Raw genomic sequence first — 25,317 nt, 5'->3', positions numbered from 1 at the left:
ATGATTCCTGTCGACTGCGACGTCTCTGAAAGGATAATTAGAAAAGAAGGCAAGAAAATCAAAAAAATGCTAACAGGATGACTGTCTAAGAGGAAGAGGGGAAGGCACCTGGAGAAGAATTATGCCCCTTCCTATTCCACACCCCTAGTACTGATAGATCGTTTTTAGTAGAGTACTGATAACTTAGCTATAAACACTAGGCGCCCCATAAAGTATGCCCTAATGCTATCATATTCATTAGATTTTAACAATAGACTTGGATTTCATTCTGTGGGTTGAATCGCTCGTACATCTTCTATAAATGTAAATAGGTACTGTAGATCTTATATTACCAATGTATATAATTATCTTCTAACCTAATATGCCATAAAATAAGATTCCTGACATCCCTGACGAAAATCCCCAGGTGAAGTCAATTACTTGTGCCTTTTTAAAGTCAAAGCTACCTGTAGGCGTGCACATTCCTGAGTTATCTCCCCCTGAAGTCTGCTTGCAAACATTCTCCGTAAATCCGCGAAGATTTGCAGTTAGAATGCGAGGTGGTTCGATAACATATGTTCTACTAGTGCCTGATACCCCAGTTTTAGTTAGAATAAACATGTAAGTAAAATCTAAAGAAACAGGAGAAGAGACGAATAAAGCTTACTCCGAAGTTCACCAGATACAGAACTACCCTTAAAGTTCTGCAAGAGTGATATTGAAGCACTAAAGTCTTCGACCCCTGTAAAGAACCTATAGCCGATATTTCTGTATCCGTATTGGCCTCTAGTCCCGATGTTGTCCTCCCTCGGGGGTGTAGAAGGTGCGCAGAGAGCTGAGGGAATATCGGCATTATTTTCACGCACTCTTATAGGGAGGCAAGTAGTCAGGTCAGGACAAAGTCCAAATCTAATGTAGAGTTGCCCGAAGTGAGGTGGCCCTTGGGGAAATTGACAGTTGTCGCGGAATGCTCTGGGCCCGATGTGTGCTCGGCACACACGACCTCTCCAGTGCTCCCTAGCATCGCATGCGACGACATCTGGGGCCACAATACGTCGTTGTAATATACCATCGCGCTTGTTGAGGGCTTCAAGCTGACTAGACAAGTTGCTAAAATAAAAGAGAACACTGTCAACAAAATCTTTAGGTATAGAGGGGGTAGAGGTAGAGGTAGAGGGCAGAGTGAAATTAGTAGGTAAGAGAACTAGTACGTGAGTACTGAGAATAATGAATGTAATGAGTAGCGAGAGAATGCTAGCAGGAGGAGGATAAAAGTAGGTTACAGACAGCATATTGTATTACTAGTTGAGCTTTATATTCCTGCAGTATGGATATTTAGGCTTAAGAGGAGAGAAATCTTCTAAGGAAGCAGAAAAGGATTAATATGTATATAAAAGATTTTGAAAATTAGAGTTCATATCTTAAGAGTATAAGTTGAAACTAAGTGAACTTTCAGCACAATAAAGCAAAAGAAATTTTATGTTTCCCCTAGTTTTTGCATTAATAATATAAAAAGGGTTGAAACTATAAAAGAACGCGTAATCTCACACACCCCAATAGCAGTCGAGCAACTTTGCTGCACTCTACGATTACTCGTGCGTTAGAGGGCGCATGGGCCCACAACACACTCTTCGCCCTGGTGTAGGTTTTGTTGTGTGGCCCATGCGCCACTCTAACGAACGGGTACGCATTCTGCCATGCATGTTCCAGTAAAACGCTGCTATTTAGTCTACGGCAGATGGGAATCCTGTGCCGCGGGTTAATGCTGCGTTAGAGGAGAAGATGCCTTGCCTGCAGTTACCCGGATATGCAGGTCTCAGCCTTCACATGCTACAGCAAACTAACTTTCATAAGCTGAACGCGCGTCCCTCTAATCTCCTTCCTGCCACCGTCTTTAGTTCACGTATATCCATGCTAAACTATCTAGATTGCTAACTATCCCATCGGCGAGAAGGCTTCAAAATGCGAGGAAACCAATCAAAATAAGCCAAGGTACCGAAAGTCTAACTATTATCACAACTAAGATATCCTAATAGCTCTTAAGGCTTTGAGTGCCTGATGCTCTAGCAGCCTTAGTAGTGCAGTTTAGTGGCCTCAGGTGAGTAGCTGAAGTGCAGAGAAAAAATGGAGATTGGAGCCTTCTCGCCGTTGAGGGGATACTCGAAATCAATTGCTGAAGCCCTGTTTTTGCAGCCACGATGTAGTGCTCTAGCAGTAGAAGCAGACTAATAACCTAGGTTGCTCTTAGATGCATTATATCCATGGGTGTCAGCTTGCTGTCAACTCCGCGCTTACATTAAGGCACAATCTAGTAACGATACATTGACAGGCAACTGCTGCCCCTGTTTCCGCACCATTGCGTGCATGGTCCCGTTATGTAACTGAAGTTCGGTAGAATCTGTGTTGTCGCTAGAGAGAAGCTGCGCTATGGCGACGTTGTTAGCCCATTTCATGAACTCGAAGATGCCGAAATCCATGTTCGCCGCCGAGCGGCGCCTCGGAATGGAATTTGGTGTGACCTTTTTGTCCACGCCCTCTCAACCCCGGCGTCGTTGATAAGCAAGCGCGCAGCAGGCTCTGAGAAGCCGCTGTAAGATAACCGCAGGAAGAAAAGACCCTCCTTGCTTGCACTCGCTCGCTTGTCTGCGTCTTTCTTTCTACTCGGGATGCCGTTTGCCTTGACAATGATCAGGCGCAGCTGGTTGTGGATGAGGCCCTGCCAGTTCTGCTCGCTGGCCACGCTAACGCATTCCCCGGTGGGCGCGCACCGCGTCAGCGCCGCGTCGCCGTCGCCATTGATGCCCGCACCACCTTCAACCCATAATACATAAAGGAACTCGTCGCAGCTGTACCGCAGTCCCAAAGGGATAGCTGCGCTGCCGTCGGCCGGCCAGTAACTCTTAATCGTCTGTTCGCCAGGGACAAGAGGGTGTTTGAGCTCTATATAGTACTACTTGCCTTAGCAGGCATCAAGCAGGAAGCGCATACGAGTTAGCTATCTCTATTCCAGACACAAGTAGAAGAACCTCTACTGTTTAGAGGTGTCTGCAGGTAAGGACTTACTGTTCAAGCAGACATAGTAGTACCAGCCTTTACCCTCCTTCTTATAGCGTATGTTCTCAAAGTCAAAGGTGAAAACCGCAAGCCAGTTGCAATCTTGGCCCGCCAGCGTGTTGAAGTAGTTGCGGGCGTTCTGTCAGATAGCGGACATCCAGTAGCAGTTGTAGTTTAATCAGACCACCTTAGTGCCGAGCCCAACAACGTTTAACTATGCACCGGAGTCAAGGGGCCGCCACTTGGTGGTGGGATTGCGTTTGCACTGGCGTTCTATGTCCACTTTTGGTTGAACTGGGCATTAGCTGACGCAAGAAAAGATGCAGCTGCAAGAAAGAAGATGACATTTCTGGAAGAACATGGTGCGGTGCTCTTGGAGTGTGAGGGGGAAGAAACAGAAGGACTTCTTAGAGATAACTATCCACTTGTAACTAACTGGATATCCTAAGGGCTGCAGGCAGAGTAGACAGACAAACAGTGTCATTAAAGCTAGAGATGCTTAGTTTAAGCTCATTAGAGTATTATAAGAATATATCTAGGAAGACTTATTCAAGAGTCGCTAGACTGAAGATGCATAATCTTCGCTTCATAAGCTAAGCATGGCAATTTCCTTAAGAAGAGTTTATCCCCGTGCCAGCCTTCTAATTTGGCGAAAATTACATCTCCTAAACGAACGAAGGCGAGCGAGGGAGCTTTGTATTAGTGTGAAGGAACTGCTAACAACAAAGGCCATGCGGTGGATTCCCTGGTCCTACTAACAAGTCAGCTGAGACCAGCTGTGTTGACTAGGGTAGAAGGATGGCATGAAATGGATTACAAGAATGTCCCAACATCATTCACCAGATTCGGAATTGTCGACTACAGTCAGGGCATCTGCGAGTTTTATGCAAGGGGTAGAAGAGGTAGTAAGGCGCATTTGGTTGTCTCATCTTCCATCCGACTCTCTCCTTATCTCTTCTCACCCTTGGGTGAATTCTGACTGAGGCTAAAGAAGTCCTCAAAGCCGAGATAACTTTGATTCTTCACCTTGTCCACTTCAGTCAACTGGTAGACGTCCACAACATCTTCACGTGCTTCACTGCTCGGAACGCCAAAGCCATACATTACTCCTCAACGCCGAAAGCATTCCTCCTTGCTAACCCTAAGCTCATCTACCCTATTGCGCTGTCGCAGATGATTTCCAGCCCATGACCTGGCAACGAAGCGCTCAGGGTGATATGACTTGTCGTTACGAAATTGAGACATCTGCTGATATCAGCGCTGCTTCATGCGCGATGTACGCAGCCACGTACGGCGTCAATACCGACACGTTCATGTGGAGGAACTTGAGCTTGACAGCGTCTGCCCCAACATCCAGCCGAACACCAAGTATTGTGTCAATGGCTGTGCGTTTCTCCTTTAACAGTCCTCCATCTCCTCCTCCTCCTCTTATTCTTCCTCTTTTTCCTCTTCTTCTTCTTCATCACGGCGGAATTCTCACAGTGGGGTCTCTCAGTCAGGGTCTAGTCTAGGTTAGTTAGAAAGGCACAGCAGGCCCGGCGGCTTCTAAAGTAGCCTTTAAGTACATTACACTCTCTAATTCAATATAACATACTACTTTTAACAGTGGTTACACCCCCTCTACGGCAGTACGCGCCTTACATGCGCGGGGTGCCTGTTCGTTAGAGTTACACACGTGCCACAACAAACACTGCGCCACTGCGCCTCAGTACCACAGCGTGTTGTTTGCTGGGCGGAGAGTGTGTTGTGTGGCCCCTGCGCCCTGTTACGCACGAGTACATACGCTGAAACTTTCAACTCCCTCCTACAATCTTTCTTGCCGGGCTTTTGGGCGGTTCTTGAACATCGATTAGCCCTCTACACATTATATTACCCACAATGCTGCCAATCCAACTCCTAGGCATTTACAGGCAGTACAAGCAGGATACTGACTCGGTTGCCTTATGGCTTGCCTCTACTGCCAAGGCCTGCGGCTATGCCAACCTCTATCAGGTACAGGCACCAAAGAGCGGACGATTGAAGGGCAAGCAAAGAACCAAGGCTCGTGGTGACGACAAGGCCAAGCAAGGACCCAGGCCGGCGGACAAGAAGACTACAAGGCATGTCATTGCCATCAAGGACTTCCTGCCACTCGCCGAGTTCATCGCTAGTCGCTAAGATCCGGCCGTGTCGGTGCCGGCTGTCTTTTTCACCACGATTGACCGCCTTATTCAACTCCGGTCTGGATTCGGCGGCAGGTTGAGCGAGAACGGACTTGACCTGGATCCCGAGTCCGATGAACGGCATGGATACTTTGTTAGTATTTTGATGGCGGTCAGAGAGGCGTTGCGGCCGGAAACTGCGTTTGCAACGACATCTACGACGGAGACCGATGCTGCCGTAGAAACCGGCAATACTGCACCGAATGATTCATCCAAGGATCTCAGCAACCGGTTTGCCGCCCTGTCCGTCGACAAGCCGTCCCAGGCTTTCCTTGAAGCATTTTGCAATGCGCCTCATGAGAGACCGGCACCGCGCGATGAAGACCCAGCGTCTTACAAAGCCGAACCCCAGACTTCCATCAAGGATGTTTTGTTTGCCTTTAATGTTCTAGTCAACAACCTGCACAGGATTTGGTCTCAGATCAAGCAGATCTGGTCCAATTACTGCGACGGCAAGTGTGATCTTGCTGCTGCTGCTGTTGCTACAAATACGGCTATCTCTGTTGCTTGCAGGATGATTAAAGAAGTTGCTCCTCTTTTGGACGCGCAGGACAAAGGCGTTTCAGGTGTTCTTAACATATTCTATCTTATAATCTGCCTCTAGAACGTATATACAGCAGAACAGGTCTACCTTGCTAATAGTAAGGATAATTTTAACTACAACACATACGACATAGCTAACTAATGCTACATAGTCGCCTTTTAACTCTTATAAGGCTTTACTAACGTCCTTAAACCTCACTATATTCCCTTAGTTAATAAAGGCATGTTAGCAAATACAACACTAATAGTGATTGTGCCTTAAAGACAGGCTAAGAAAAGTTTTAGGAAGATATAGTACTTTTACTAGAATTCTTTACAGAACTTGTTACTGTTATTTGATTAATCCCTAACTACCTAGTTGAGGACGAGTTTCTGCGCGAAATAAGAAGATTTAATAAGGCGCCTGTTGTTTCTTTCTTGCTTATCTTTACTGCCTAGGTCTTTCTAGACATTTATTACACGATGTGTGCTGCTACTTGACGCAGCTTTAAGGAAATAATTTAAGAGGCCACTGTAATAGATAACTTGTTGGGATGCTACCTGAAGTTTTACAAACGTTTAAAGATCGACTATTAGCTGGCCTCTAATGACCACGCGCTGCAAGAGCTTAGTTGTTGGATAAAATGGATGGGTAAAGACCTGGTACACGGCGCTAAGGCGAGAGAGTATACACAAATGGGCAGGCCTGTGCCCCCTGAGATGGAGGCTCATTGTATCTTAATCTACTTCTCTGTTTTAAGCAGTCTTTTCCTCTTCTGTCTTTGCAATAAGATGTACAAAGTTGGTCTTGCCGTCGCTAATGCTTAGGGTTCCATTACATACACCGCTTACCTATATAATGCCTTGCAGCGGAGCTGCCTGTTGAACGGCCTGTGGCCTAATATAGAGGTCATGCTCTCTATGCTTAGCGACTCCAGTTTCTAGGTGGGGGGTGAGCGCCTAGAGACGATTGAGGACTGTTTTCGGAAATTCTGTCTCTAGATGGGTGTTTCGGCTGCCTCCTTCACAAAGAACTGCTGACGAAATGCTGCCGCTGCCTTGCGCGCTGGTCTACAAGGTATCAAGGACGGTGCCCCTGTGTCGTCCATGTTCAAGACCCAGGTCTGCTCTAAGGCTGATGTTGAGTGGACGCCTGAGCTGCTTGATGACATTGTCGCGCGCAGCGCCTATCAGCAGGAGGGCTTGGTTGACAACGGAGATCTGATTATGACGCAAATCGACGATCCACAAGAGCTCAGGGCGAGGAATCAACTTTGGCAGCAAAAGGCCAACGCTGGGTCCGCCAGGAAAGACTGGGCTGCCAGTGGCCTTGCCCCTGAGGAACTTATTACTACACTTGTTAAGGCACTGAACTGCAAGTCTTACAAGATAGCGTCCCCCTACCTAGTAATGCATTGCTGGTGCTGGAGCCTCCTTTGATCGGTTAAAGATGCCTGCAACCCTGTTTTAAGAGAGCTGCATACAGCAGCTTATATAGATAAGGAGAGTGAGTTGCCTTCGGTGGTTGGTTATATTCTTATGGCTGCGGCTGGTGATGGCAGGGAATCTGACTTGAGACTACTGAATCTTGCGGCAGTGCCCTGCAATGGTATGGTCGGTACTGGGGCTGGCAGGTTAGCGATGTCAGTCTCGCGCATCGTCGGCAAAGACATCCAGTTCAAGGAAGAGGAACCGTAGGTACTTTTGGTGGGAGACATAGCAACTGATGTTATTACGTACCAATTGATCTGATAAACCAGGGAGATCTCGCACTCCGTCGTCTCTGCTGTGTACGACCTTGTCAAAGACCCTGCAGCCTAACAGTGAGTACGCCTATACGGATAGGTAGAGATTTAAATGTATCAGGTACTACTGTTGCATAGAGTGAAAGAGATAATAATAATGATTTGAATTTAGCATCCTTAAGCCTCTAGCTTAACAGATGCCCTATGAACGCCTTGTGACTTGCCAAACTGTAGATATGCCAGCCTATCCCTGCATCTGGGGCCCCTCCGGTGCCCCCCTAAAGGCCCCTTAGTCATCCCTTCTCCTTGGCCCCTGACATCTAAGAAGAGCAGCATTGCCACTAGGTAGCTATGTAAGCAGACGTTAAAGGAGGGCCACATCTGTACTCTGAACTTACATTCTGGTATCCAGTGCATTCGAATTGGTTGTTGCCTAGGCCGGCGGCGCTTATCATCGTATTTTGCTTTACGACAAGAGTCTTGAGATCGGTTCTCAGATCACAAGTCATAGCAGGGCCTCCGTCAATGGAGCACGTCCCAGTCATCCTAGCTGTCCAAGTGTTCTCGTTTATTGAGCATACAGTTTGCCGGGCTTGGAGCTGCTCAGCAGGCAACCCTACGGCAGGCTGGATCATGGCAGCTACAGTAGCGGCTACGGAAAAAAGAGTGTGAGAAAGCATTGTGCAGGATGTATTGTAGTCGGTTGGAGATAGTGCGTTGAGTGCGGGATGTGTGTGAGGTTGCTTCATAGGAACGATGGAATATTGTCACTCCTTTAAATAGTCTATGTATGTTGCAGCTGTCTATGATTGCAGCGTAGAGCCATAGTAATCACCTTTCTGCCTGGCGTACAAGGCGAGTCATGATAAACCTTATGTAGATTTGGATTTAGTGCCAAGCGGAGGCGGTGTTCGTAGTATTGTTAGAAGTCTCAACTAAATGGAAGTATGATAAATTAGTTCTCGGGACCCGGGCCGCCTTACGGTCCTATGTGTGGATCTATTTTGCGACAAATCCTGACACAGGCGCCGATCCCCTAACCGGTAGTTCCGTTTGCTTGAATTGTGTACCACAGCCAGGACATTCACTGCATAATTTAGAATTGAAACTAGGGAGGGATACTTTCTTTTACCTGATATTTTTGCTAGATTAGCATGAGTAAATGGGATGGGTCGATCGTACGTATGTTTGAGTGCGATGTATGCGTGACTATTTTCGTGCGCAGCGGCCGCGCCCTACCGCCCGACTAGGCCTTCGGCAGCCTATATCCCAGTCGCCTCAGGCCCCTACAAAGCCTACTGCCTGGGATGAAGCCTGCGGCAGGCCCTTTGTTGCTGCTGAGCGGCCGGTCGAGCCGGCTGATAAGTCCTCTCTCTAACGTCCTCTGTAGTGCCCGTTGTAAGCGTTATGCACTCTAATTTGACAGGCTAACGAAGAAGCAGGCGAGATTACAGAGTGCGCTGACTAATGTAAGGGGGGCAGCCTATGACGGCTGTACACTTTATAACCGAAGAGCTGAAGGAGTCCAAGAGCCCTTGAGGCTCTACAGTTGTAAAGCCTGTCTAGCTGCCTTAAGTGTAATACAAAGCAGCTCTACTAAGCCCTTTAGGCTGACGCTACATATTATAGTTACATATCTAATAGTAAAAACGTGCCGAAACAATGCGTCTTATAAGTAGTCAGCTTGTGCTAGTAGTTGCAACTACAATTCTCACTAAATATTACCTAATAATTTTGAAGTTGCCAACAACATTCCATCTCCTACTTTTAGCGGACACAATAACGATGCTGTCTGTATCTACTTCTCTGAAACTTAAGGCAACACCTATGCCTAGCTCCAACCGTAGGAGCGTGCGGACGGACGATACAAGCAGAGCTGTGTCTCTCGACAATCTGCTTGTGTCGCCGGACGGCAGACAAAGCCATTCTGAGCCGCAGCGATATCAGTGAGACTGGAGATAGGCGAGAAGAATTATTCTGGCTACTTGATGCTGAACTCAAGACAGTGGAGCCTTTACTTGCACATTCGGACATCAGCTGTCGAAGGTGGTCTCCTGCCACCAGCGACACCACCGCCTTCATCCGATCGAACAATGATCTGGCTCAGCTATATCACGTATCAGGACGTTGTACCGAACAACAAGCACCTATATCTCTACCCGATGACGTCGAAGACTTTCTCTAGGACCTGTCTGGAGGAAAAGTCGCCGTGTTTTCTGTAATGATAGACGCTAAGCCTCTTCCTGATGGAGTTACCATATCCACTAGGGCCGACTTTCGCTCCAGACCACAGCACAGCCCATCAAAGGTTCATCTATCTAGATTATCGATTACAAACAACGAAACCCTTAGAAAACTGATGACTACCTCCTCGTCAGTCACCTTAAGCTTCTGGCTTAGTGATGGGAGGGGTTTATTCTTCACCGTCGAGGAGAACAATGAGTCTTACTATAGTGACGTAGAATCTGGTTTAAGGAACATCAACATCACCAATGGCCTACAGCGAACGGTGGGTCGGACGACCAACATTTCTGTGATCAAAAACCAGCATTCAGTGCCGTTTCAAGACGAAATCTTTGTAATGGATTTGAGCACTCAAGTCACTGAAGTAATTATCGAAGATTAAGACTGCAAAATCGAGGATAACGAATTCCGGTGGCTAGGCAACAGTCGACTTATAGCAACCAGTGCAGATCACGGAAACGCCAGTATTGTTCAGATTGACTCTTGGGACCAGCAACACCCTGGTGAAACGGTCAGAGAGTTGTTGAGCGCATCTCTTGTTCCCGTCAATGTAATTGGCCTCTTACGATTGCGTCAGACTTCGTCACACCTCCAGAGGTTTACAATGCCAGGGTGCCTGGAAAATCAACGGTTCTTACTGCTATCAACAAAGTTCTTACTGATGAGCTTTTGTTAACCAAACCGGAGGAGATACTCTACCCCAATCCATCGGGAGTCACCATCCAAGCCTACCTTCACAAACCTCCACACTTCAATCCTGCTTAAAAATACCCGATGATTACCTTGGCACACGGAGGACCTTATGCCTGGTGGAGCAGTGCTTTCAATGGTGACATGCAAGCTATTGCAGAAGAACCTCCACATGCCGACGATCGGACTGGTGACGGCCCACACCACAGGTGCATACAAGGCGAAGCCAACGCCGAAGACGACGACGGTCACCACCATCTAGAGTCTGGCACGCCTGACGAAACCTCGCGACACATACCGCGCTGCCCCGAACACGTAGTACGTCACGTTGCCAAAGAACCAGAGTATATAAATGGTGGGAGACCACTTTGCCAATGTATCACCATCATCATCACCATTATCACCATCGTCAGTGCTGTCGTTTCCTGCTTCTTCCTGCTCCGGGGGGGTATCTGCCAGCCGTCCCCGCCCCGTCAGGTATCTAGCGTGTCTGTTTCTGAACGCCGCCGTGGATCCGTCGCTTCTCTGAGACGAGCCCTGCTGATGACGGTGGAACGGGGGCATTCTGGGCGGCACACAACCACCGGTGGAGCGAGAGTCCGAGCTTGCTGTGCCTGTGCTCCTTGCACTGGCATTTTCGACATGCCGTGCTGGGATGATGACGCTAAAGATGACGCGTGCTAGGAGGGAATGCAGCCATCCTGTGGAAGGTGGTTTGTGCTTGGGAGAGAGGGCGTGTGTGTGTAGATAGGAGATGCCGATTCAGAGAGATGCGTAATAAGTGTGGATACGTGATGTGATAACAGATACAGGTGTGTTAGCTGTGCATTTCTATCTGGAGAGGAACAAAAGCAGTAAGTATGTCTTGTCTTGCAAACGAGGGCGCGAAATATGGCTTGAAGTATCAGGACAGACCCGTATGCGCGCTTCATCAAGGTGTGCGACTCAGGTACCGGTAAAGTCTTTGGGTATGCCCGGTGGCAAGTCCCCTTGAGTTTTCCTCCAGCATCTTTACCCACTCAGCTTGATGAAACGGCGGGAGAAGAAGGAGACGCGGAGACTCCCGAGGAAAGGGCTGCTGCCCTGATCGCGTCGGTAACCAGTATAGACCTGTGGAATCACATCATACGTGCTCTGCAAGAAAAGAGGGATGGATACTTTGACTCGCAAGAATGCCTCGATGAGTAACTTACGGATGTACATTTTGAGTCTTCGCTTCTTGGGATCACGATTCCGCGTCTATTTCTAGGGTCGCTCAACCTCTACACGGGAGTCCGGGGCCGAGGTGCTGTGAGGAAACTCCCTAAGTAGGGGTTGCAGCAGGCTAACGAGACAGGCTCTTCAGCATATCTGGAGACTGCTATGGTTCTGCAACCGCTTTTTAAGAAGCTTGGATAGGTTACCGTAGATGAAAACGCCATTGACTTTGACAAGTTTGATAACGTGTTAGAAAGCAGTGTATGGAAACAGGCATGTATGCTTCACCATCCGTGCACAACTTGTATCAATCAAGAAGACGGCTTGGCTGCATTATCACAATAAATCAACTTATCATAACGAAATCGGAGTGGTTTAAACTTATTTGTCCTTCAATTAAGTTGTTGTTCTGAAGTAACACATGCCAAATCACCTTTGCTAGTATTCCTACTAGAGAACGTAATAGATCAATGATGGTTTCAATTTTCAAGTTGAAAAGCTATTACTAAGGCCACTGAAGTCCTTTACATCAATATTCCAATGGAAGTGGAGCTTGGTTATTATTTGTAACTACACAGTCCAGAAACAGAATGTTTTCTGAGGTCCTTGAAGCTGAGATTCTTCATGTGAGCGGTCTAACAGTCTGACCCTTGCTCGTTATCCATGTCAACCTCCCTAGGCTGCAGCCGCGACAGGTTCGTGGAACACACAACCATCGTCGCCACCGCCAACAGAAAGCCGGCTGACATGTATGGCAACCTAATCCAAGGACCACCCCAGCCCATGCCAGTGCGGAACGACGCTGCAAGCAAAGGCCCCGCTACCAGGGCCCCTATTGTTTCAGAGATGCTCATCATGGTATACAGCATGCCGATGTTGTCCTTATCAACGACAGATGCTAACAGGCTGCGGATGAGAATATTATAGCCTGAACCAAGAGCGAAGATGCCGAGGCCAAATACCATTGTGACAGATGTATCCGAGCAGCCGATAGTGAAGGCGCCTAAAGTGAGCAGGGCAGCACTCGCTCGTGCCAGTACGAGGTTTGTATACTGAGCTGACTTTGACCACCTGTGGATGAGAAGATAGCTCGTCGACGGAATGACAACGGTGAGGAGTACAAGGTTGAAGAAGGCTCTGACAGAAAGCAGAAGACCAGCTTACATAGGCAGAGTTCTCTTGTTAACAACGAACACTTGGAACGGAAATTATTAGGAGGAACGGGATTCTCTTACCTGCGACCATGACCAGCCGTATCTTTTCGTTACGTACTGCAAAAGTATCTCTTGCGCAAAGCGGCCCAGTGTCGTCAATAGGAAAGTAAAGAGCAGTACGAGGACGTAATAATCTCTCCACATCATCCATAATACAGCCTTGCCCAGTTTTACTAGCTCTGACCGGATTGGATAGTACCATGGAAGCGACTGGGTAGTCTCAGCAGAGCAATGGCCTGGTCCTCTAGGATGCGTTTCTGGGAGCATGAGAGACACAAGAGTACCTAAGACAAGGCAGCCTAAGCCTGTGTAGATAGAGAGCCAAGCATCTTTGCCCATGAGAAAATAAACCAGAGGACTAGCAAGTAACTCGCCTCCGACTACAGCGGCAGCAAGATAGGAGAATATGGTAGATCTTGCGAGACAGTAAGCAGGCTAGCTATAACATGCTAGAAAGAACAAGAGAAATACCTGCGCTCTACGCTTACAACATCGCCGGCAATAGTAAATATCATAGCGTTGAAGACGGCCGGACCACCACCAATAAAGGTGAAGACAGCAGAGAGCCATGTTGCACGGGTAGAGAACACACTAGGCAGAGCACCTTTTTCTGAGGTTAATTACAACGATCAAATGCTAGCATGGGGGAGAAACAGCTTTCAGGGAGACTCAACGTACAAACGAGAATGTAGAAGGCACTGGACATAGTGATTCCTAACAGAGACAGGCTGAGCACCTGCTCCCGCCCCCGTCTGTCGGCGAGAAAGCCGTACGGAACAGCTGTCAAAAGGCCTGGGATGTAATCCAGCGTGCTCTGCCACCCTCTGATAATTGACAACTCGTCCTGGACGGTCTTGTCCTTGCATCCCAAGTCATTGACGTTGGGTTGCAGACGCTGAAGATTGTGGCATATGATTTCCTCGAGCACCTGATTGAGTGGGATCGTAGCGAGATAAGCGCCCAACTCGATGAGGATAATCAGAAAGATGCAAGTAGCGACGATGCTGAAACGTGCTCGTGGTGTGGACTCCGTTGTATGGGCGTCTGGTGACGTTGGGCGGGACTCGCCGGGAGGGGCCGAGACTGCGATCAGTCGGGTTCTCTCGTTCTCGGCATCATTCTCAGGTCGGCTTTCGTGATGATCTTGAGCCATTGCGGCAACGTGTGGTGTGGTGTATGGTCTGCAGGTTGTTGTTGGTTGTGTTGAAAGTTGAACGGAAGCACAAGGTCAAGGACACTTGGCTTCGCATACATCCCTGGAATTTATGGACCCGTCAAGACTCAAATCATGCCTTATCTACCTTGGTGTGGTTCGAGTAAGATTACGGTTACTCCATTGACATAAAAGGTGACCCGCTTTATGCCACATCCTGCGCATGTGGGCAGATCTGTATTATATTGGCCAATCGGGGAACTCGGGTGTAAGAATTTACTCCATCTTTGAGGCAGCACGGATAACGGCTCACCAACGACCCATGTGCTGCAGTAAGAACCACCCACAAGAGTTCCAAGGCACAATCAACCAATAGAATGGATAACGACAATGGGTTTATTCGCACATAGGTGGGGGGGCAGGCAACAGGGTTAAATTGTGCGTTAGGACTTTTACGACCTGCCTTGTTGGCAAAGTACTCTGTAGTTCCTAAGCAGCAAACGTGTGAGAGCAGATGATCACAAATCTATCCCATCGGGTGCTGCTTGACCCCATTTTCGCCAAGCCCGGAAATACCCACTAATTATCCACTTTTACTCCGCATTCAAAGGGATACATGACAGTACGTCATGTACCCCTATGATTTCCGACCTACTTTCACCACTAAAACCACCATTTTGGTTAATGCTGTGATGTCTTCTAGCGATTCTGATGCTTCTGACGCTTCTATTACTTCTATACGCAGCTGTATAGTAGTTGAGGTCCTTCCGGAAGACCTTACTACTGCCTGTAATACAGACTGTACGCTAGAGCGCTGTGACGCAGCAACAGTCTGGCCCCACGAACCTCCAGCTGCCGAGCATGGTCTTCCGGGCTCCTTCCGGCCCTTCAACGTGCCGGCCCGGGCCCAAGAGGTACGGCAGCTACCTGCAAGCCCGCTAGAACTATTCATCCAATACGTTCTGCAGGGCCTTGTGGAGCAGTGGGCCTAGTGGACGAATGCGGCGCCGTTATCTAAGGAGGGCCCTAGGGCCAGAACGTCTAGAGTGTATAAGTGGAGGAAGACTTTAGTAGAAGAGATCTACCTCTTCCTAGGGATCCTATTATATATAGGAATTCATAGGGAATCTAGATTATTAACCTACTGGTCGACCCAGCAGCAAAAGGAGGATCCTATCCACCTATTTACGCAGTTTATATCCTAGGACTGTTTTTAACTACTACTCTAGCGACTACGGATATTTAACACTGCTGAATTCCAGCCTAGCCAGCCAGCCCAGCCCAGCTAGGGCTGGGGTTGGGGCTGGGGTCAGACCTAAGATCAAATGCCAGATGTATACCGGAAGGTTAACTAGTGGTCATCCCACATCCAAGAGACTGGGGATTCCCTTTATATACCTGGTTTAGACCTTACAGTTGATGAGGCTATGGTCTGATTTACAGGTCGATCTCTTGAGACGACAACAATTCCAACAAAACCTATCCCAACTGGCTATAAGATCTGGATCCTTGCCTAGTCTGGCTACTGTGTACGGTGGCTGTAGCACGTCCATAGAAAGGGCCCATACGCATTAGTCCCCTAGGCCCAGCCCGCCCAGCCTAGCCCAGCTCAGCCTGGGTGGGCAGCCCGGTCGACTGGGACAGCTGCTGGAAAGCTGGCTCTGTTGACACCAACGCAGCAGGTAGTAACTACCCTTATCTCCCTACTTCCAGCTGCAACCTACCACGTCTTTCTTGACAACCTCTTTGCCTCTATACGTCTCTTTTGTACCCTACAGAATCAACAGGTTGGAGCTTCTGGTACCTGCCGGAAGGATAGTGGGATAGATGAGATCCTAGTTGCTGAGAAAGAGACTAAAGGACGGGGTATCCCCTGGGGCGAAATACACTGTATCCCTACTTTAGATGGAGAGGTAAGCTGCCAGCCAGCCAGCCTAGCCCTGTCCTACCCTGCCTAGTCTAGCCAGCCTACTTACCTAACTAGCAAATAGGTCAACCAGTTCACCTGGAAGGATAATGCCCTTGTGCTCTTCCTGTCAACTGTCTTCCAGGACGGCCAGGAAGTTATCCGCAGCCGCCGTCGCCCAGCTGGGAATTCCGCTGCTAAGAAGGCTGCCCGACAAGTCTTTGGCCCAGACGTCCGCAAGGACCTTCCAGTCCCTAGGGCAATCGATGAATACAACCATAAGATGAATGGGGTTGATGTAAGTGACCAGATGAGGTCCTATTACTAATACAGCCACCCTATTCGTCGAGGGGGCTGGCAGTCAATTGCCTGGAATTTCCTACTAGAAGTGGTAGTTGTGAATAGCTTCCTACTGCAGCTCTGGGGCAGCCCTAGGTGGCAGAAGGTGAAATCACACCACCAATGGCGGCAATTGCTTGCAGCCCAGCTTATTCAGCAGTTCGGACTATTAGCACAAGGGCGGCAGAGGTCACGGCCTAGACGGACTATAGATAAAAGGAATACCTCTATTCCATGGGAACAACATAGAAAGGGGTCGAGGAAGGTTAATTCGCCTTGCTCTTATTGTAGTAATCTAAGGGCAGTAAGAGCCCGCCAGACCCTAGGCGAGATCTCTGGGAATAACCTCACTCGAAAAAAAACACGGAAGGGCTGCTTAGACTGTAATGTACCATTATGTATTGATAGAGATTGCTGGTACCTCTGGCACACTTAGAATCTATAGGCAACAGAGGTATTTTAACCCTATTGGTTAACTTAATAGATTTACAACCCCTTATTGGCTCTACCCTGCTCTTGGCGAAAATGGGGTCAAGCAGCACCCGATGGGATAACGTGTATAGTTTCTAAAATTACACCTTATTTCTATCCCCTATGACATACGCAATCTGGTAGGGCATTGCACTCATGTTGACATTCAGAACATCAACTAGACCTCAATGCGGTTTGAAATATACTCGTGTAGCCTAAGACATAAGGAACAAAAATCTACTTGCCACTAAACGGAAGAGACGCGCATATTTTGGACCATGGAAGACGAGCGATGTAAGCTTAAGCATTGTTCAAGGTATCATTGCATGCTCCTCCCACCCAATTTACAAATATTGCAAGGGAAACTAGTAATTGGTTGGACTTTTCACTTCCTGGCGTACTGTGAATGATCCTCGGCAAGGACGAGTCTGACGAGCTGCTCCACCTCCTTGCTGTCATAGCGCTTGCCGGTGCCCAGGGTGACCTTATCCGCGCCGTTAGGAGGGCGTAGGTGCGGGTAGTCGCCGCCGACGTTAGGCTTTGCATCGCCGTAGGCCCACACAACCTTGACTACGATAGCTTCATCCAAGGCAGTATCGCGCTTAGCCAATATCGATACAGCCGCTAGTAGTAACACCTCTCAGTCTATGTTCAAGGTTGCAAATAGCGTCTGGATTTGCCTAGAGAAAGACTTACGAACAGGAGTAGCGGCAGCCGTAATGGTGACGAGAGCTACCTGGAAGACCTAGGAGAACTTCAATTTGGGTATCGAGTGCAAAAATTGTGATTGGGATGAGTGAGGCGTGTATATATAGTAGCAAGATGGTGATGATGAATGGCACAGAGCGTAAAATGATTATCGTCTACAAGGGCGGAACGGAACACTTAATTTACAATTTTCTGCGCCTGCTTGGCTTTTTTTTAAGTCAGACACTATCTAAAGATAAGGTATCTAGTAATCAATCCCTTACTACAGGCGGTAGACAATGTCTTTAACCTTCTTGAAGGAGTTACAGAGTTGACTCTGCAGAGAAAAAGGCAAACTCCACAGGCTGAAAGTATCTGGTGAAACCTTCCATGCACTTCAGGCCACTTAAAGAAGTCATGGTTTAACCCTTACATAATGTAAAGTGACTAAAGGCTAGGTGTAATAGCAAGTCTTTGGCCGCTGACTTTTCCCTCCTTCAACAGATTCCATGCCTCCTGCACCTTGTCTAGGCCCCCTAGAATTCGAATTGGTACGTGCTGCAGCCGCATAGACGTAAGCTCGCTTTCCAAGAACTCCCACCACACCCACTCAGTAAACTCCCGTTTCTTTGGGTTAAGGTAGGGCTCCATGACGGCCGTAAAGGCTCCGTTCACTCCTGGCGGCAACTCCACACCCGCTCGCAAACCCATTGTCGACAGAAAGGTGCCCCCGCCATGCGCAGCCAAGACAGCCCCCAACACAGGCTGATCAGGGGCTGCGTCAGCAGCCGCCAAGACGGCCTCAAAAGGTCCAAGGTCTATGAGCTCTTGCTTCACAGTTGGTGATTTCCTGTCGACAAAGTGCGCACAGCCGCAAGACTTCACAAGCTGAGCATTCTGAGAAGACGCAACGCCAACCACAGTGTAGCCTGCTCGAGCAGCCAGCTGGCTAGCGTAAGCGCCAAAAGAAGAAGAAGCACCCCAGATAAGCACCTTCTTGTTCTTGTTCTGGGGATGTTGTTGTTGTTGTTGTTGTTGTTGTTGTATTTAACGCCATGGCGGCAAGGGTGGAACCCTTGTCGCAGACCTCCTAAAGGGTATGTGGCGTAGAGAGCCGTAGGCTAGGACTATGTACTTTATACATCGCCCTTCCTTTCGTCCTCTAAATCCTGCCTGATGGCTACTATGCCTTCTATCTGTCCCTAGTTCCTGCTGGTTCCCTAGTTTTATTGCTTCCCATCTATTTCCCTTTAGGGGTTAAGTTAGCTGTCTAGATCCTATGCTAAAGCCTGTTCCCTAGTAGCGTGGATATATCTTCTGGAAGAAGTTTGTTACGTGCAGGAAGGCCTTAAAGCCTTTTAGGTTAGTCATTAGTCCCTTGAAGTATCGTTCAAGAGACCCTATAGGTCCTATAGGGTCAAGCAGACCAGTTAGGTAGAGGGTAGGCTACTGCTGCCTCCTCACCAGGGTCGCTAGGCAGTAGACCAGATAATCTACTTCCTTTACCTCCCTGCAGGAGCAGGTTAGCAAAGCTTTAGTGTAGTTAAAGCGTTAGTAATAGTATTTAAAGTCCCTGTAGCCTAACTAGGCTGCTAAGAGGTAGTAAAGGGTGCTCTGTAGTAGGGCAAGTTTAGGAGGGTAGGAGAAGTGTAAGCTTAGTCTAAGCTAGGTGTAGCGTTCTATTGCCTCTTTACCCTACTACTGTCTGTACTAGTTTTGCAATTATTCTCTACTAAGCCTCTTAATCCTAGAGAGTGTAGCTAGTTAGCCTAGCAGGACTAGCAGCGCTGTGCCCTCCTTAGCTAGCTAGTCTACCTCTTTGTTGCCCTTAATCCCCTGGTGCCCTAGCGCCTAGTAGGTGTAGATGTTGTATATCCTAGCAGCAGCTTAGATCTTAAGAACTGCTGCTTGCAAGGTGTCTAGGGCCTTACCCTGTATTCCTTGGATGACACTGGTGTTGTTAATGCAGATGTGTATAGGTTGGCCTTAGGAGGTTAAGAGGGCCTGCTGGAGTCCTATCCTCACCCCTTCAGCCTTAGCGTTAAACACCTCTGCTAGACTAAGTTAGCTGCAGCCCTAGGTAACGCGCCTGTTGCTGCAGTAGATAACAAACCTATATCCTGTAGCTCTATTTGTTGCTTTAGAGCTATCTAAAAAGACAACTATATAGCTGTCTAGTATAGTCTTTAGCTAGGCCTAGAAAGCTTTAGCTGCCTCTTTCTTAGTCTGCAGGACTATTAGGTCTTATAAGCCTAGGAGGTACTGTAGTTAGATGAGTGCTAGTCTTAGGCATTTTAGTGCAAGGTCTGCAGTCTGTTGGAGCTTTATCTGCTGCTGCCCTTATTAGGAGAGCCTTAGTACAAGAGGGTGTTGTAGATCAACCTTCTTTAGATGTGCTGCAAAGCAGAGGCAGACTCCTTCTAGAGCTACCTTACTTAGTAGTAGTCTAGCATCCCTAAAGAGGCTGTATGTTGGAGTTGTTTTCTAGGCTGGCAGGATAGCCCTTGCTGCTGTTGTAATGACCCTTTTAAGCTTAATTGCAAGACCCTTCTAGCCTGTACTGACTTTATCTATTAGGAGAGAAACATTGCAGCCAGTATCAATAGCTCTGCCAGGGGCTGGCTTGGTCATGCCTCTATACTAGGTCTTAGCCCTGTAGAGAGCAATTAGCAGGATGCAGGAGATTACAGCCTTACGTACAGCAGCAGCCAGGAGCCCACCTTTTGTGTTTATTAGGTGTCTAAGATGTTAGGCTGCCTTTATTACTACAGCTAGCTTTGTTTTAACATAGTGTTAGAAAGAAAGCCTCTTGTTAAACTAGACCCCTAGCCAACAGATGGGCTTTATTAATGCTACAATTCTAAGGTGTCTTACCTTAATCTCTAGCAGATCTCTTTGCTAATTATATTTCCTTATAAAGTAGATAGCCTTAGACTTCTTTAGGTTAAAAGCAACCTTATTCTCTGTTCTCTAGTTAAGGATATGTGTAATCTCTTAGCTAAGGGTTGCAGCATTACTCTTAAGGGAGGGTCCTATAGCTAGAAGGCTAATGTTGTCTGCATACCTAAACCAAAGCTTCAGGTCTTCTGCTAAAATGTCTGCAATATAAAGCAGGAAAAGAATAGGAGACAGCAGGGAGCCCTAGGGCAGCCTGCAAACTAGGGGGAAGTCCTCTGTTGTTGCATCCTCCAGCCTGACTCTAGCTGTTTGGTTTAAAGCAAAGTGGAATATCAGTTTGGCCAGGCTGTAAGGCCAGCCTTGTTGGCGTAGCTAGACAATTAGCTGGTTCTAAAGGACAGAGTCAAAAGCCCCTTAGACGTCTATTATCACTAATGTAGCTGTAAGCCCTTTGTTAAGGGCTATTTTAATGTTGTAGGCAAGGCAGGTAGTTAGGTTAACTGCTAACCTGCTAAGTAGAGCCCCTATTTGCTGTAGGCTGGTTACCCCTTCTAGGATAGTAAGGTAGGATATTCTTCTAGCTATTAGCCTCTTAAGACCTTTCCTAAGACAAGATAGCAGGGCTATTAGCTGCTAAGATCCAGCTTTTAAGAAGTCTGCTTTCCCTACTTTCTGGATTATAGCGACCTCTGCTCTGCAGAAAGGCTAGGGGAAGTAACCTGTCTGTATGCAGGCCTGGAACAGTTGTCTAACAGGCTTAGATACAAGGTTCCAGTAAGCCTAAAGCAGCTGTGTTGTGATCCCGTCAATGCTAGGGGTTGTAGTCTTTGTCAGGGTAGCCTCCCTCAGCTCTTCTTTACTAATAGCATCATACTAGGGTATCTGTCGTCAAGAGACTGTAGGGACGTTAAATAGGTCTCTAAGCAGGTCATCCTGTGCACTAAACCTCTGTAGGAGGGCTCTTTGGAGTGCCTAGGCCTTGGCCTGAGTGTCGTTGATCGTCTGGCCCTCCACTACCAGAGGGGGGGCTTTAAGCCCTAGGCTAGCCTTTTGCTAGCCTATAATCTTGTAGAGTTCTTAGTCTAAGGTAACTCCTTTAATCTTAGCAGCCTAGTAGGCCTGCTTAGCTTTCCTGACTGTACTTAAGAAGACCTTCTGCTCTTTAAGGGTAGCAAGACGTAGGGTCTGCTCTAGTTCTTAGGCTTGTTGGCAGCAGGCCTTGCAGTACGTTCGGTAGGCTTCTGCGCACTCTTGTGTCCACCAAGGGGCCCCCTTCTTATGCTTTCTTTGTTTCTTTCCTACAGCCTGGACAGCTGTAGAGAGAAGGTTGACTAGTTGTTCTGCTTAGGTGTCTAACTTAGCAGGGGTAGGTGCGTTCTAGAGGGTAGGTAAGACTAAGACTCCTGCTCTAATCAGGTCTCTAAACCAGGGTAGGGCTAAGTCTAGGACTGATAGTAACTGTAGTTGATCTATCTGTTGTTGTTGTTGCTTTTGAAGCAGGATTGTTAAGATAATTACTTAATAATTAGCCCCTAGGTGTAGGTATAGGCTGACTACTGCGTGTGCAAGGGGAATATTCAAGAAGGTAAGATCAAGTACATGGCCTTAGGCATAAGTTGCAGTCCCTGTCTTGCTAATAAATGCCAGGCTGTGGCTATCTGCTTAGTCTGCTATGTCGCCCCCCCTATTCCTGTTCCTTGATCCAGGCTCCTAGGAGTAATAATAAGCATTAAGGTCCCCTGCTACAAGGGCTCTTTCTGGCAGCCTGTATTCTAGTAGGGTTGTAGTTGTGTGATTATGTAGGTCTCCTGGTTGTCTGTATACGTTAACTATAGTAGTTGCGTTGTTAACTGTGATCCATAGGATGTCCCTTGTTTGGATGGGCCTTTGCTGCTGGGCCTTCTACTTTATCCCTTTCTGTATGTAGGTTATAACCCTAGGTCTGGTTTCCCTGTCCTTCTAGAAGTCTACTGGGACGTAGGAGTTAAAACCTGGATGTATGTTGATTTGCATTTTGTCAATATAGCCTATCTAGGGTTCCTGGACTAGTACAATGTCAATTAGCTTAGCCTAGCAGAGCTCTAGGAAAGCTGTATGTGCTAGCAACTGCTTCCTTACGTTGCACTAAGCTATGCGTAGCACCTATAGAGAGGCCTGCTTTAGCCTACGTCTCTAAGTTAAGTTCTAGGTAGGTGTAGGCATTAGCAACGTTGTAATCTGGTTTCTGGGCTACTTTTTGACTCCTGTTTAAGAGAGGTAGAATAGCGCAGTTAGTCTAGGGAGGACCCTTAGCATCCTCAGGCTTATCCTTACTTATGCTGCTACTATTAGTGTCCCTGTCCCTAAGGCACACAATTAAGCTCTTAGAAGGTGTCTATTTGTGTGGCTGCTTGGAGCCAGGCAGTTGATCCTGGTTGGAGGGAGGGAGGTCCCTAGGCTGTTAGGTGCTGCTCCAAGAGGCGCTTAGACTGGCCTTATAGAGGGCGTCATAGACCTTCTGTCCAACTTTGCGGATCTAGGCCTGCTCCTTCCGGTCTGGGAGGGCAGGGATGCTGTTTATTGTCATAGGCCTAGCTGGACAATTCTTGTGGCTAGCCTGGAACAGGCTGCAACAGTTTGCACACTTCGGTTTAGCTATACAGGGCCTAGTCTTATGCAAGTCTGAAGGTCTGCTGCAGTTGTTGCAGAGCGGCTGTTAGTTGCAGTAGCTGTTTAAGTGGTAGCCCTAGCAGCTAGGGTTGTGTCTAATAAGCGTCTTCCTCTTCTAAATAAGTTAGGACCTGCTGCTTTGGTTGAACAGTCTAAAGGGCTGTACCTCTATTAGGAATAAGATGACCTAAGAGACTTTATTTGTAATAGGGTTTAGCCTAAGGTAGGATTGCTAGGCCTAGGTAGGCTTCAGTCTTATCTAGGTAAAGACCTCATCTTTAATCAAGGTAGCTAGGTCTAGGGCGTCCTTATTAATGCTTTACAAATTAGCTAGGCAGCGCAGGACAATGTAGGTAAACCACTTTATAGGGGTCTCTATCTTGTAAGCCCCTAAGCAGGCTGCTAGTTTTTGCTTATCTGCTAGGAGGCCTTACTAGATCTACTTGTTTAATAGCTTTAGTAAGTATTTAGTTGCAATGTAGTAGATGTAAGGGATATCTGCTAGTTAGAGGCTAAAGGTCTAGCAAACTGTCTAGCGGAGGGCAAAAGGGGCGTTCTTTTAGGCAGCCAACAGGCCCTCCTCTAAGATGCAGGCAAAGACCTAGAGGTCCTCTTTCGGCTGGGGTTAGGGCTGGGGTAGGGCCTGGGATTTTGTCTGGGGTCTGGCTTGCAGGCAGGTCAGAGCCCAGTGGGGGTCTAGAGCTGTACCTGGTGCCAAGGCCGTGACGGCGGCCCAGCTCTAGGTCAGTGTCGGAGCATGTTCCTTGTTAATAAGCTTCTTTAGGGCTTAGATCACATAGGCTGTAGCCTCTTTTGCAATCTGCTTCCTAGGGCCCTTAAAGCTGGAGACGACATTATCCACAGACTGCGCGATAGTCAAGAAGACATCCTTGCAGGCCTCATAGTGCCTAGCCTCCTCATCCAGGGCAGACAAGACAGACCCAGTGGCAGTCCTACTAGTAGCTGGAGTTAAAATTGGAGGCCCTATTGCCGTTAGGGGAGCTGGATTAAAGGTGTTAGGCTGGCTTCCCGCAAGACTGGGCTGGAGTGGCTGAGTCTCGGTATTGCGGCGGCGTTTAGCCCTTAATGGAGAGGTTGGCTCTGGAGGTGGCCCAGGGCCCCGATCGGGGCCAGCCGGTGAGGCCGGCAGCGGTCTGATGCCCGCCGGAGGCTGTGAGGCCATCGCAGGAGGGCTCCGGAGCAGAGAAGTGAAGAGTTTTCGGCTGTTAAGGATTCTAGTGGTTCATCACCTGATTCACTAATAGCGGATGCCAAGAAAAATTAGGCGAGAGGGAAGCTGTACGGGGATAGTGCCGCCTCATTCCTAAGCGGAAGAAGGTTCGGATCTCGGGTTTGCGTTGTTCTGGGGATTAGGATGGTCAGATGGCTTGTCAAGGTGCAGGGTCTGGATAAGTGCACTGGCAGGATAGCACAGGCTGGACAATGAAACTGCAGTCTCAAAAGAGGCTACTCCAATCTACAAGGACATGTTAACACACAGTTGGTTTCAGCTGTTAGTCTCATTGCAGCGAGACAAAGTGTGGAAACCGTTCACTTACCTTTGCTGTCATCTCTTGTTTGGTGAGCGCGTACTTCTGGTAAGCTCCAAATCGAGCATCATTGCGGAGACTTCCACAATTGTTGGTGACAACGCGGTCGCCCGGCTTGAAGCGGCTGACCTCCGTTCCGACCTTGACGATTGTGCCAGAAAAAGACACTGCATAATCAGCTTTGCACCTGTAGCATGTAGCAAAGGCCACCTTGCAGGAACTACTTACATCCAATGACGGTGGGGAAATTCAGCTGATACGGGAGGGTTCCCTCTTGGATCTTGTACTCTGCTGGCTGCGCAGCGACCACTTGGACCTAAAATCAACACATCAGTTATCAAAGACCCTGCGCTGAGAAGTGAATGCAAGCACAAAGAGACCGGCTGCTTTGTTTACTTTCCTTACCTTAATGAGCAGCTCCCCTGGGCCAGGGTCTGGAATATCGGCAGGACCAATTTCGACCTGTTTTCCTACGCCTGGCAGCCATGCCGCTATGTTCTGATGAGTCGCCATTGAGATGTTGGTGTGAGTGGTTAGAAACTGCTGAAGTTGCAATGCGTAAGGCGGCACAGGCACAGCCTTTATATAACCTATCTGAAGATGTGGCTAGGAACGATCCGTATACATGCTTGTCTGCGCCTCAAATGCTCCTGCACTGGCTTTGTAATACTGCTTGCTAAGTAACTGCAAGAAGATGCGTCACTGTGACGTTGGTGTCAGGAGACAGCCTTGCTAATGCTAGTGATTAGTGTACATCCTTGAGGGAAAAGGCTAAAGATGAGGCGTCCCACAATCACACATGGTCTTCTAACCTACAA

At 48.0% G+C, this 25,317-nt stretch overlaps 8 protein-coding genes across 8 annotated transcripts; 3 read left to right on the top strand and 5 right to left on the bottom strand.

The window, feature by feature from the left end:
• Nucleotides 1-2,428: 2,428 nt before the first annotated feature.
• CDEST_15213 (uncharacterized protein) lies at nt 2,429-3,517 on the bottom strand (the record flags this gene model as incomplete). Its single annotated transcript, XM_062931369.1, has 3 exons — nt 2,429-2,919; nt 3,043-3,172; nt 3,506-3,517. The coding sequence occupies 3 exons, from the start codon at nt 3,515-3,517 to the stop codon at nt 2,429-2,431; spliced, it is 633 nt and encodes a 210-aa protein (XP_062787420.1).
• A 703-nt stretch (nt 3,518-4,220) lies between these two features.
• CDEST_15212 (uncharacterized protein) lies at nt 4,221-5,838 on the top strand (the record flags this gene model as incomplete). Its single annotated transcript, XM_062931368.1, has 4 exons — nt 4,221-4,418; nt 4,640-4,689; nt 4,887-5,171; nt 5,271-5,838. The coding sequence occupies 4 exons, from the start codon at nt 4,221-4,223 to the stop codon at nt 5,836-5,838; spliced, it is 1,101 nt and encodes a 366-aa protein (XP_062787419.1).
• A 1,025-nt stretch (nt 5,839-6,863) lies between these two features.
• On the top strand, nt 6,864-7,196 carry CDEST_15211 (uncharacterized protein; the record flags this gene model as incomplete). Its single annotated transcript, XM_062931367.1, has 1 exon — nt 6,864-7,196. The coding sequence occupies one exon, from the start codon at nt 6,864-6,866 to the stop codon at nt 7,194-7,196; it is 333 nt and encodes a 110-aa protein (XP_062787418.1).
• A 99-nt stretch (nt 7,197-7,295) lies between these two features.
• On the top strand, nt 7,296-7,454 carry CDEST_15210 (uncharacterized protein; the record flags this gene model as incomplete). The annotated part of the gene is made up of 1 exon (XM_062931366.1): nt 7,296-7,454. The coding sequence occupies one exon, from the start codon at nt 7,296-7,298 to the stop codon at nt 7,452-7,454; it is 159 nt and encodes a 52-aa protein (XP_062787417.1).
• Nucleotides 7,455-7,679: 225 nt separating this feature from the next.
• CDEST_15209 (uncharacterized protein) lies at nt 7,680-8,250 on the bottom strand (the record flags this gene model as incomplete). The annotated part of the gene is made up of 2 exons (XM_062931365.1): nt 7,680-7,842; nt 7,900-8,250. 2 exons carry the CDS (start codon nt 8,248-8,250, stop codon nt 7,822-7,824), a joined length of 372 nt encoding a protein of 123 aa, XP_062787416.1. The 3' UTR covers nt 7,680-7,821.
• Nucleotides 8,251-12,180: 3,930 nt separating this feature from the next.
• Nucleotides 12,181-14,100, bottom strand: CDEST_15208 (Putative major facilitator superfamily, MFS transporter superfamily). The gene is made up of 4 exons (XM_062931364.1): nt 13,525-14,100; nt 13,318-13,450; nt 12,855-13,261; nt 12,181-12,791 (listed from the first exon to the last, which is right to left on the bottom strand). Exons 1-4 carry the CDS (start codon nt 13,997-13,999, stop codon nt 12,268-12,270), a joined length of 1,539 nt encoding a protein of 512 aa, XP_062787415.1. The 5' UTR covers nt 14,000-14,100; the 3' UTR covers nt 12,181-12,267.
• A 3,749-nt stretch (nt 14,101-17,849) lies between these two features.
• On the bottom strand, nt 17,850-18,459 carry CDEST_15207 (Putative NAD(P)-binding domain superfamily, trans-enoyl reductase; the record flags this gene model as incomplete). The annotated part of the gene is made up of 2 exons (XM_062931363.1): nt 17,850-18,331; nt 18,396-18,459. The coding sequence occupies 2 exons, from the start codon at nt 18,457-18,459 to the stop codon at nt 17,850-17,852; spliced, it is 546 nt and encodes a 181-aa protein (XP_062787414.1).
• A 5,741-nt stretch (nt 18,460-24,200) lies between these two features.
• Nucleotides 24,201-25,033, bottom strand: CDEST_15206 (Putative GroES-like superfamily, alcohol dehydrogenase-like, trans-enoyl reductase). Its single transcript, XM_062931362.1, has 4 exons — nt 24,905-25,033; nt 24,728-24,815; nt 24,509-24,666; nt 24,201-24,426 (listed from the first exon to the last, which is right to left on the bottom strand). Exons 1-4 carry the CDS (start codon nt 25,010-25,012, stop codon nt 24,274-24,276), a joined length of 507 nt encoding a protein of 168 aa, XP_062787413.1. The 5' UTR covers nt 25,013-25,033; the 3' UTR covers nt 24,201-24,273.
• Between the last annotated feature and the right edge of the window lie 284 nt (nt 25,034-25,317).

Source organism: Colletotrichum destructivum, chromosome 11, assembly GCF_034447905.1.
Source record: "Colletotrichum destructivum chromosome 11, complete sequence".
Classification (NCBI taxonomy): Eukaryota; Fungi; Ascomycota; class Sordariomycetes; order Glomerellales; family Glomerellaceae; genus Colletotrichum; species Colletotrichum destructivum.
Note: the sequence above shows the minus strand (reverse complement) of the source record. Positions and strands in the feature narration are given on the sequence as shown.

Bases quoted from the DNA above. Each gene is read 5' to 3' on its own strand.
- CDEST_15208 (XM_062931364.1), bottom strand. From the start codon at position 13,999: ATGGCTCAAGATCATCACGAAAGCCGACCTGAGAATGATGCCGAGAAC. The intron at 13,451-13,524 runs GTACGTTGAGTC...CCTCAGAAAAAG, and splicing joins TGCCTTCTACATTCTCGTTT to GTGCTCTGCCTAGTGTGTTC. The intron at 12,792-12,854 runs GTTCCTCCTAAT...TGCCTATGTAAG, and splicing joins GTCGCAGGTAAGAGAATCCC to CTGGTCTTCTGCTTTCTGTC.
- CDEST_15206 (XM_062931362.1), bottom strand. From the start codon at position 25,012: ATGGCGACTCATCAGAACATAGCGGCATGGCTGCCAGGCGTAGGAAAA. The intron at 24,667-24,727 runs GTAAGTAGTTCC...CTGATTATGCAG, and splicing joins TTTCCCCACCGTCATTGGAT to TGTCTTTTTCTGGCACAATC. The intron at 24,427-24,508 runs GTAAGTGAACGG...ATGTCCTTGTAG, and splicing joins AACAAGAGATGACAGCAAAG to ATTGGAGTAGCCTCTTTTGA.